We start from the raw sequence: 12,156 nt of genomic DNA, 5'->3' as shown, positions 1-12,156 counted from the left end.
TCAGTATGCAGGTGGCAGAATTCTGAATGAGCTGGATTTTTTGAATAGTGGAGCTGGAGAGGCCGGCGAGGAGTGCGTTTGAATAATCCAAGCGGAGGTGACAAACGAATGCACGAGGGTTTTGGCTGCATTTGGGGTAAGGTATGGTCAGAAGCGGGTAATGTTGCGGAGGTGGAAGAAGACGGTCCGGGTCAGGGGCGATGTGGGGGAGGGAGGACAGCTGGGGTCAAACTGGATCCCTAGATTACGCACTGGTTCGGTGAGTCTGAGGGAGAGCCCAGGGAGGTTGAGGAGTTCAGATTCATAGGAGTGAAGACATTGACGGGAAGTTCACTCCATGTCTGCGGATGACATCGCCAAGTGGGATGGATGAGGAAAAGAAGAGGGTCAAGGATGGAGCCCTGGGGTACTCCGCAGGTGTCGGGGCGGGGGCAGGACGAAAAACCATTTGCCAAGATGAAGTGGAGGCAGTTAATTAAGTAGCTCTCTGTGTACCTAGCAGTAAGAAGAAACCCGGATGGTAGTCGATTGGCGGATCGCTTTTCCGGGCATAATAATCCCTTAAGAAATAATAATAATAATAATTTGGTCACTCAATCCATGAGTGCAATTGGATGCCACGTTTCGCCCACAAACATGCAGTCAATTCACTTTACAATATATTTTGTGAAGCGCTGTCTAGAAGATGTGATAAAACACTATATCAAATGGAATATTATTATTATTGTGGTAACCCCTTTCTCCTTGCAGTTGTGCAATGCCAAGAACATAAGAAGGCACCATGTTAAAAGTAGATGGATGTATTTTAATCCTTACAAGTATCCTACAACAGGAAAATACATATCCTGTATTAGTTTTAGTTATTATTTGTTTAATTAATTCGGGCAGCCATTGTGCCAGTTTTATACATTGTGTTGGGATGACCTGGGGAAGTGCTGTGTGGGGAAGTGTCCGCTATGGATCCAAAAATAGCTAAACAGAATATTTTCTAAATGGGGAGAAACTAAGAACTGTGGAGGAGCAAAGGGATTTGGGTGTCCACGTACACAAATCACTAACAACAAGCTAACAGGTCCATAAAGTTATCAAAAAACTAATGGGATGTTGGCCTTTATCTCAAGGGGGCTGGAATATAAAGGAGAGGAAATGATACTTCAACTATATAGAGCCTTGGTCAGACCCCATCTGGAGTACAACGTTCAATTTGGGGCACTGCACCTCAGGAATGATATATTGACTCTGGAGGGGGTGCAGCACAGATTCACCAGAATGATACCAAGACTTAAAGGGTTAAATTATGAGGACAGGTTGCATAAACTTGGTCTCTATTCCCTTGAGTTTAGAAGTTTGAGGGGTGATCTGATTGAGGTTTTTAAAGTAATAAAGGGTTTCGATAGGGAATACAGAGAAACTACTTCCTCTCGTGGGGAATCCAGAACAAGGGGGCATAATCTTAAAATTAGAGCTGGGCTGATTAGGAGTGAAATCAGGAAGCAGTTTTTCACCCAAATGGTAGTAGAAATCTGGAACTCTTTCCCCGAAAAGGCTCTGGATGCTGGATCCATTCACATTTTCAAGACAGAGGTACATAAATATTTGTTAGGTATTAAGGGATCTTGGGCAAAGGTAGGTAACTGGACTTGAGATACAGATCAGCGATGATCTTATAGAATGGCAGAACACGCTTGAGGGGCTGAATAGCCTAATCCTCTTTGTATGTTTCTATGACCTTGTTTCCTATTACTTTTTTTTGTCACTTCAGAAGGCTATTTTCCTCATGTTGGTATATTTACCAATCCTGTAATTCAGTGCTTATAAAGAGACAACCGCTGCATCCACCCTCCCTCCAACTCAGTAGAATGGTTAAAGGTGGCATATAGATATTTATGGTGTGTGTTGGGACCGAGGTTCCTGGTTTTGGTTTCACTAAACGCCACAGGATAAGGATGGGCAAACTCTGCCGTGAGTCAGGTGCACTCGTGAGACAGCCATAAGGTCTTGATTTCCCCTTTCTGCTGGGGAATCAATCGCATTGTATGTCAATCGCATTTTTATGTGTACATATACATATATATATAATTACATTTATAGAGCCTTTCACGTAGGAAGGACGCCCCAAATCACTGAACAGTCAGGTGTTGGGGCCCGAGCATGGGGGAGGAGGGGTGGTGTAGGGGTGAGGGAAGGCAGAGAGGTGGGAGTGAGACCAAAGATAGATCGAAGAGAAGGGTCTTGAGACCGGCCTTGAAGGAGGCAAGGGAGGAAGCAAAGCGAAGGGACCGAAGGGATGGAGTTCTAGAGCGTGGGGACAGAGAGGCTGAAAGCCCGGCCACCGATGGTAGGGCGGGTCGGGCAGGAGACATGGAGCAGATCGGAGCCCGCTGAGTTGAGTTGGAGAAAGTTATCCCTCGTCCAGGTCTTGATGTCAGACAGTCAGTCAGTCAGGACGCCAGTAGTCCTGGAGTTCAGGGTGGAGGCAGAGAGATAGAGTTGGGTGTCATCCCCATACATGTGGAAATTTACCCCATGTCTGTGGATGATGTCACCAAGGGGGAGCATGTAGAGAGTGAAAAGGAGGGGACCGAGGACAGAGCCCTGAGGAACACCGCACAAGACGGTGCGGGGGCTGGAGGAGAAGCCGTTTGCTGCAACAAAGTGAAGGTGGCGTGAAAGGTAGGACCTGAACCAGTCAAGGAAGAACCTTGAAGGTTGAGGTGGGAGGAGAGGCGGTGAAGGAGGATTGAGTGACCCACGGTGTCAAAGACAGTGGAGAGGTCGAGGAGGGATGCAGAGGCAGAGGGAGTCCTGGTCGCACATGGTCAGGATGTCATTTGTGTCCTTGACTAGAGCAGTTTCTGTAATATATAATATAATTATATAAAGAGTCTCATGGCCTTCAATACAATAAAAAGCGGTACTTAAACAGTGAGAGAAGCCCCCGATCGCGCAGTGCATAAAGCATTTGGGTGCACTTTCTCCACGTTAGAGCTTTCATGTCCTGTTGCTGGTGCAGCACTAGTCAAACACAGCAGATTAACAGGTCTCTGCTAATCTCAGCTGTGGCACTACAGTTGTACTCGGTACCTCTTGGATAGGGAGGTAAAAATATAAAACACACAGTCACTACACTTTACACTAAATCCTCTGAAATGCTTTAAGACTTCCTCCCGACGTGAAACATACAATATCAAATGCAAGGATTATTTTGTTATTAATATCAAGAGAGTCCTGCTGGAAGATGTGCTTGTTGCCACATTGAATATTTTAGTTGAATTGATCTGCCAGTTGACTCCTCAACTCCTTTATTAATTACTCTGCTTCCTATTTTCGTATCATTCACACACGCACACACACATATGCTGCTTTCTCAGGGATACAGATCTGCAGATCACATTTACAATTTGACAGCCTGTAAGCAGTTTCCCATGTTTAAAGAATACCTTGTCATGCAACACTGAAACTAATACTACCATGTGATTAGTATTAACGTCCATCTCAACTCTTTTACTAGGCTAGTCTTGCCTTTCTTCAGTTGCAATATCTGTGGCTTCAGTCCAGGATTGTATCAATGGGAATGTTACAGCAACAATAGCTCAGTAATTGACTGTGAGTTCACTCCCAGTGTTGGCAAAACTCGATTCAGCTGATGGGAAAATAAACTATGCAATTACTTATCAGTTGCAATTATAACAAGTGGAAGGAGTGTTTGGGTAATTTCAACAAAGCTAAAATAAAATCTGCCCTGAGAAAGGATCACTCTCTTTCTCTCTCCGACGAGACTTGATTCTCAGAGGGCAGTTCAATGGAAAACTAGAGTTTCTTTATATCAATGCGTAGGTCTATACTTATTTGTTTTCTTCTGTCCATGAATACACAAAAATGATCTTTAGCCTGAGGTGGTTTGATGAGATATTTAACTGGGAAATAGAGCTGTTATATTCCTAAGTAAATCTGTAGTCATCAAAGTGAAGGGTACATGTCGTGGGAAACAGAATACCTTTCACATTTTTGTCAGCGTCAAACTCTTCAGGGTCAGGTAGAACTGAGGGGAGGTACTGGATAAAGTTGTCTCTGCTTCCCTCCAACATTGACCCTGAAAGTACTAATGTTAGTGAAAATGAGAAATCAGTAACAATTCATGCCCCTCAAAGCCCTGGTGAAAAATTTCCAATTGGATTATTAAGGACTTTTTGAAAGTTACTGAAGAGGAATGTTTGGTAGCATCAGAAAGTGAGGATTTAACCCAAAGTAAACCTGAAGATAGTGAGAACATAGGCGATGCGTTGCTCCCAGTTACTGCACTGCCTGTAATACAGTAATTATATGATGGAGAACATAGGTGTACCCAGATGGGTGCTACCAGTTAGCAAGTCACAGAGTGAACCCAATCGCACTCTACAATCCATCTTCCAAAATTACTAAGCTGATGGTTGTGACAATTTGTCCACAATAACTCCAGATCACTCTCCTGATTATCTCAATACGCAACAGTTCCATTTAACACGTACTCCCTCTGCTGGTTCCTTGTTGCCACATTGAACATTTTAGTTGAATTGATCTGCCACTTGACTCCTCAACTCCTTTATTAATTACTCTGCTTCCTATTTTGGTATCATTCACACACATTGAGGTTTTGCTTAACCTCATCCTCGATCAGTACGCTGTTGAGACACCACACTCATAATTTATTTTATAGGCTTTGTTAACCACCAGTATGGATTCTTGTCAAAAAGCTTTGAAAATCTGCCTAAATAACATCACCTACATTTGATTAATGTTTGTTGATATGTCACGAGTCCAGAAACCATCTCTCAATACAATATAGTATATAGTAGAGTCCAATTATAACACTGTCTGTTGGGGCCTATAATATTCCAACCACCGTTATAATGGAGCATGATTGCGTCAGCATTCTAAGAAATTGCAATCTTCTGACTTCTGCGTTACGATTGGCGGCCGAGCTTTCAGTCACTATGTCTCCTCTCTGGAATGCCCTGCCTTTCTCACTCCTCCTTATTTCTATCTGTCTTTAAATCCAACCGTAAAGCTTTCCGCTTCGACTGTACCTGTGGTCACCTCTCCCTTCCCCTTCTCCCTTACTCGGCGTCTGACCCCATTGTTGTGAAGCACTCAGAGATGTTATCCTACACAAAGGGTGCTATATAAATGCAAGTTGTTTTTATTACCATGTCATTGCTGACATCACTTCTTGTGCGCCGCACATGTTCAGAGACCTGATGACCCAGAAGTCAGCCATGTTTAGCCCACATTATTAACCTGGCCATATGCATTTTCTGATTTTTTTGGCATGTAGATGTCAGGGTCCAAACTTCTGTATAAAAGATCTTGTGTTATAATGAAGTGCTATAATGGAGCTTTGCTCCTCGTCTTGAGCATTACATTTTATATGGTGACCAACCATTTTGTGCAGTTGTTAAATTGCATGAAAACAGAGTTTTCAAGTTAAATATTCAGCACTCATCCATGTAAGGCATTATGGACTTGGGGAAAGCTCTCAACAAAACCCTGATAACTCCTGAATGCCTTGTGATCAAACAAATGAACAAATGTGCTATTATCCATATGTTCACATTTTGGGGGGAATCCATTCAACAAATCACTCCCCAGTAAGTCAACTTACGTAGGCTCAATAAAAGTTAGAAGAGTGGCGGCAATTTCCTAATGTTTTGAATTCTGGAATAAATGTTGAGGTCAGAATGACAACTCCCATCGTATTAGTTAATGTTCACCTCACCCTGACTTCTCCAGTAACACTACAATTACTGTCTGAAATTATCTATGGTTGTATCAACAACCATGTGGTTCAACAATCTGACAACATTCATAGACTTATCCTATGTCCAAACCTTATGGCAACCAGCAGAGCGTTTTGTGGAGGTTATAGCCTTTTCGTATTGTACAAAATTGAATGCCTCTGGTGTACTAGACAAGTAACCTTTGTTTCTTCTTTTTATAAAAATTGTTCTTCAATAGTTTAAACCAAATGCATTTAAGACAACTTTAATTCCAGTGTTTTACTGGGCTTCACACTCCAATTTGCTAAACATTTCACCAGATTAGATGTCAGCCTGACTCATTTGGTAGAACTCTTGCCTTTGAGTCAGAAGGTTGTGGGTTCAAGCCCCACTTAGGGAATTTGAACCCACATAATCTAGGATGACACTCCCAATACAGTTCTATATTGTTGAAGGTGTCGTCGTTCAAAGATATACAAAGAGTGTACCACATGAAAATAGGCCACACGGCCCAACCAGTCCGTGCTGATGTTTATACTCCAATAAGTCTTCCCCATTACTTACTCCTGCCTATTCCCTTCTATTCCCCTCTTCCTCATGTGAAGGTCTAGCTTCCTCTGGAATACATCTACACTAACTGATTCAACCACCACTTCAAGCAGCATTCTACAATCTCACCAACCTCTGTGTGAAGTAGTTCCTCCTAAATTCTCTTTTTGATCCCCTGGTTGCTAGCTTATATTTGTGTCCGTGGGAACGGACGTCCCAATGAGTGGAAACAGCCTATTTATGTTAAATTTATTGAATCCTTTTATAATTTTAAACATTTTTATTAGGTGTCCCCTCAAATGTCTTTTCTTTGAGGAAAGGCCTAACCTATCCAGTCTATCCTAATAGAATAAACTGCTAGCCCTGGTATCATGTTCGTTAACCTACACTGTAATCATTCCATTACTGCTATATCCTTCTTATAGTGAGATCAGAATTGGACATAGTACTTCAAATGTGATCTAACCAAGGTTTTGTATAAGTTCAGATGAGATATTAAACCGTTGTGGATGTTAAACATCCCATGGCACGACTTGAAAAGAGAAGGAAATTTCTCCAAGTGTTCTGGCCAACAATCCCCCAGATAAAATTGATCATTTTACTTCATAGCTGTTTGTGGGACATTGCTGTGTGATAATTAGCTGCTGCGTTCACCTACAAAATACGCAGTCATTAATTACTCTTTACAGTAAATCCTGTGAAGCGCTTTGGGGCGTACTCCCAACATGAAAGGCGCTATACCAAAATGTAGGATTCTTATTATAAGTAACAAGAAAATTCCAGGAATGATCTGTTTTAATGCTATGATTACATTTGCAGCAAAGAATGGTTGACAGTGGCTGCGATGTTGAGGTGCAAAATGTAATGTTTCATAATGGCTTCATAGATTTATTTAGGTCTTTTACATCAGGAGGAAGTCCCAAAGCACTTGGCAATTCTGGCTTACCACCGGAGCTGAGTGTGGGAGTTGAAGTGAACGAGGAGGGCAAAGATGACCGAAAGTGTAGTCAAAGAGATAATTTTTCACGCTATTGTGTGCAATAGTTTTGTGCTGTTATTTTGTTTGACTCTGGTTTCCTTTTCTCTAGCTTGGCTTCTTTCGCCGAAAGTACAAAGAAATCATTGAAGCTGAGAAGAACAGGAAGGACAGTGAAGAGAGTTGGAACTGGGTCCAAAAAGACCAGTGAGCTGCCAGATGGGTCACCTGCTACACATCAGACAGTGGATTGCTCCTTCTCCAGAATCTTCCATATGTGGAAGAGAGAAACCTTCTCCAGATTTTCCGGAGACCTGATAATTCTGTATTTGCGTAATTCTACAGCTGGGAAGCATTCCTGAGGCTGGCAATGCAGATGGGAGACCTGTCAGTGAGGCTTAGACTTCCTTTAAAATAAAACGTTCAACGTCAGAAAACAAAGTGCTGGTGGAGAAGAACAGAGACTAGGAACGGAAGAGATCGAGATTTACAGCAATACAGCCCTCAGGGGACTGAGTTCTCTTTACATGCGCTTGCCAAAGAGAAACAAATATTTTTATATAAGAAGTCTGTCCGAATGATTATGCCTTTATATTTTTATCCAAATGTAGTGTACTCTTGATTCAGTTCTATAACACACTGACTGCACTGATGTCTGGCTCAGAGCCTGAGCGATGAGAAGTTGAAGAAGAAGTTATTTTATCTGAAGGTCATTGCGGTTACATCAGCTGTTGTGTTGAAAATGTACGACCACATGCCGAGACATGCAAGCCTTTTTAAGTACTGTATTTCCTTTGCACTTGCAGGGAGCAAACCTGTTTTCCATCATCTTATGGCAGTAACATCCTTCTTCCATCAAATAGCCACGGTGTGTATTTAACATAAAATGAAACACACAGATTGCAAAGAAATCAGATAAAAATTGGTTTGCCTATGATTTGTAAAAGGAGAGGATTCCCAGTACACAACAAAACTGAGCAATTGAAGGGACATAATTGGCTTTGAGCGAGATGTGCTGTACCTGCACTTTGTATATGTAATCTGACTACCAAGATTGGTGGCCATTTATACCCTAGTAGTTCACTTTTTAATGTCATTCATATTTTTCTTTAAGATAGAGCTTTCTTGATGGTATAAAGAGCATTCCTGTACCCTTGTGCTGTGAAAAAGCACAACAGTCAGTGCTCCTCTCAAGAATAGTGACGACTTAAATGAGTGAAACTATTATAGCATCACTTGACTAGTATAAGGCTCTTTCCTGTAGTGAGGTACTGTACAAATCATTCACTCCGATATATCACACTGTATTGCAAGAGGCATTGGTAAAGCAATAGCTGAAATATCTGTGCAAATCTGTTAAGAATTGAGTCCACAGGGAACTTCATTTCCCTGTTTTTTTAAATAAAAATATTGTTGTTCGAAAAAATAACCATAAAATTCTTTGGGGATTGTTCTGTTCTGTGTGCTTCAGGCAGCGAATCCATTCCTGTGGGCTAAAACACTAATGCGTTCCATTCAGTAAGTCTAGCAAATTTGTCCCTGTGTGCTTATGAATAAATGTAATGCAATTTTTAAATTATAATTTAACTTTACATTCAGCGTGACATGTTATTTATGGTTTAATGTTATGTTGCATTTATAACTGAACAGGGACAAATTCGCACTGAACGCAAACAATTGCAGAATGGTATAGAATAGTGTTTATCCCACATCAACAAATCTGCTATGTGGAGTGCACGGAACAGAAAAAACAGCTTCATTTCCAACTGTTCAGTGCTGTCATAGGAGAGGAGCAGTCTTCCCAGTAATAGGAGGTTTTCACATCAACATGATTTGATCTGAGTTTAAAACCGGAGAGACTAAATTCCTCCACGTTTCTTTTAAGTCACAGTTATGCTGGGTCAAGCACTAGTATTTGCATGGCATCTTTAACAATAATGTTATTGTGGCTGAACTGTCCATTTGCCTTGCTCGGGTGGGTTTGTATGTAGCTTGTGCAATGATTTGCCTATGTTAGGAAGCAATGGTTAGGTCTAGCAGATTGGTGCAAGGTGATGAGCAAATGCCGGCAAGGACAAGGGTCCAACATTTGAGGTGTACAGGTCGTTGTTTATTCATGAATCATAAATCTAGTATCAATAATGAATCATAGATCGAGTGCTATCGATCTTACCCGCGCTGCAACCATTTCTACACCTTCAGCAGTTGTACGTGTACTAGGAATGAACAAATAACTCACAGAAATTTTTCCATTCATTGTGAGGATCAATGTTGGGTCAATAATTGTCATATTCACAAGAGTACAAAGAAAGCACTTTGGCTTCATCGTCCCAAAGCCAGATTGCTAGAAATGCTGAAATTTTTTTTATATATAAAGTGAAAGTCAGGGCAGTAACCCTACCGTAGAAATTTACAGCACAGGGGAATCCCATTCAGCCCATTGTGTCTGTACTGGCTTTTTTAAGAGCAATCCTTTCAGTCGTGTTTACTGTCCTTTCCCCATATCCCTGTAGTTTACTCCTTTTTGAAAGCTTCTCCACAGCCCTCTTATTGTCTTATGAAAAATTTGAGCACTGCAGAAAACTATTACCAATACTGTTGGTAATTCATCTATTACTAACTTGTTTTGAGGAAGAGGAGGGTGGCATTCAGCCTGTTGAGCCTGTTCTGCCATTTATTGCTGGTTGTGGGACATTGCTGTGCACCAATTGGCTGCTGCACTTTGCCTACAAAAATGCAGTCACTACTTTTTTTTTACCATTTTTACTAATAACTGTTCAGTCAGTTTTCCAGCATCAAAGCAGAAGTGGAGCTACTGTATCTGAGTCATTGTGCTTCTCCAGCATAAAGTGCACCTTGAAATTACAGACTGTGCAACACTGCCCTGCCCTTCCACATAAATCCATCAAACACAACATTGCCTGCCTCCATTGACATTTCCAACAGTGTGAGACAAAGGAGGAAGTATTAATTTGTGTCAAGCAATGTCCTGACCTCACTTCTGTCTACAGGCTAATAAGAGCAGCACATCTCATACAGTAATTTCTGCTTCCGTTCTCAGTGGGGCATAGAAAGCTAATTTGGAGTATAACACAGTTCCCACTCGCATAAATGGAGCCTTTTTCCAGAACCTTAACCAGAAGTACGTAAAGCCAACCTGAGGGAACTTTGCTCCAACAGGATCTACTTTCCGAGGGGAGTGGAGCTCCCACAGGTCAACTGAAACTCTAGGAATCTCATTGAACAATATCATGAATTGGACCCTATTGCTGAGTTGACTCATGGTCATTTACACAGGGGCAGGTTTCCTGTTTGACGTATAAGTTATTGTATTCCACTATGTTACAGTCTGTTCCTGTTTAAGACGAAAGTCAGATACAGTATATATATATGCTAACCGAGCATGTTACTAAAGGATAATTGAGCAATTGATAATTGAGCATGTTACTAAAGGATAAAAGGTAATATAAACTCATTAATATGTTTAGAAAATATAACCTTTTGATTCCCAAAGGCCCAAGTGACCACCAAGCTTCCTTTCTGTGCGTATTGTTAGCTGGTGCAACACAGTGAGGATAGCTGCACTGTTTAAGCTATTCTCCACACACTTTGATACTCGTGGCAAAATGATAGCTCGTTCTCATTTCAGTGACTGAACCAGCAGGCTCTGAACGGTCTATGAAGGGATCTGGCTCGGTGTCTTTTACTCACGTATTTGAGTTGCTTAAGTTGCTTATGCTTGAGTATAAGCTTGTAATGTGAAGGATTCCCACAAAGGGGCTCAACGTGTCTTCAGCAACATTTTCACACCTTCCCTTAAATACAACAACAAGATTACATTTGTATAACGCCTTTCACGTCGAGAGGATGTCCCAAGGCGCTGGACCATCTAAGACCCTCCACAACCAGACAGTTCTGGCTGCATCTCACTCCAGGTAACAGGTGATAGAGGGCAGCTGGAGGAGTACCAGAAACACTTTGCTTTTGAAATGTATTTGACCAAGATGTCCCAGCAACTAAAGAAAACCTGCCTGGAAAACAAGCTAGGTTGCTTCAGGCCAGCAAAAACTTCCATGGTGTTTGTCCTGAGGAATGGCGCAAACAGATTTCTGTCAGCCAGTCCAAGCTAGGAATATGCATTGCGGAGCTGGGAACTTGGGGCGTGCAGCTGCTTTGTGTGTTTTAGAGAGAAAAGCATGGGCTCCATATAGAAAGAGATAGAGGTTGCTGTGCATGGATTGTCTGCTATTATTAATCCTGTTTTAATAATTTGCAGCTGCCGCCTCTCTTTGCAACAGGTTATTTATAGTGCATGACTTTTGTGATTGATCAGTACAGTGTGTGTCATGGGAAAGCCTAAATAAAGAAGCCATTTGCAGACCTTAGGATAGTAATTATTTATGAATGTCGATTGCAAAGAATGTGTTAGCGTGTGTGGCAAAGGTGAAGACAATTGATCGTCTCAGTGGACAAGGTCGTTAACCTACTGCCCTCTGGACATGAGCTCAGGGAAACAGTGCAACTTTGTCATATGGCAGTGGTTATTGGAGTTGCATTTGGCAGTATAGCCCGAGGGCATCTCTGTGCACAGGTTACTTCAAGGGTCAGGGCTGACTCTCTGTGAAAAGGCGTCCAAGTCCATGCAGAGATTTGCTGGCTTTCTCGCTTTTTGCTAATAAAGAATCAAAAATGGTCAGATCACTAGATTTAGTGCCCAGATTCTACTAGTGTGTCCCCAACACTCTTGAAGCCCCATTAGGATTGTTTTTTCCTCTCGCTCTCTCTCTCTCTCTCCCTCTGATTCTTGGTGGAATAGGGATAAATAATCGCATCGTATAATATAGAATATATGTAATCTATAGATTTTAACCAATG

The 12,156-nt window shown here is 41.7% G+C and overlaps 1 protein-coding gene across 1 annotated transcript in view; it reads left to right on the top strand.

Moving 5' to 3' along the window:
• Positions 1-8,728, top strand: part of itga9 (integrin, alpha 9) — a 204,051-nt gene extending 195,323 nt beyond the window's left edge. Inside the window, exon 28 of the mRNA XM_007904045.2 lies at positions 7,394-8,728. Coding sequence (XP_007902236.1) covers positions 7,394-7,492 — 99 coding nt within the window. The 3' untranslated portion in view covers positions 7,493-8,728. The remainder of the gene's footprint in view (positions 1-7,393) is intronic.
• Positions 8,729-12,156: the final 3,428 nt, after the last annotated feature.

This window comes from Callorhinchus milii, unplaced genomic scaffold (assembly GCF_018977255.1).
Source record: "Callorhinchus milii isolate IMCB2004 unplaced genomic scaffold, IMCB_Cmil_1.0 Scaffold2, whole genome shotgun sequence".
Lineage (NCBI taxonomy): Eukaryota > Metazoa > Chordata > Chondrichthyes > Chimaeriformes > Callorhinchidae > Callorhinchus > Callorhinchus milii.
Note: the sequence above shows the minus strand (reverse complement) of the source record. Positions and strands in the feature narration are given on the sequence as shown.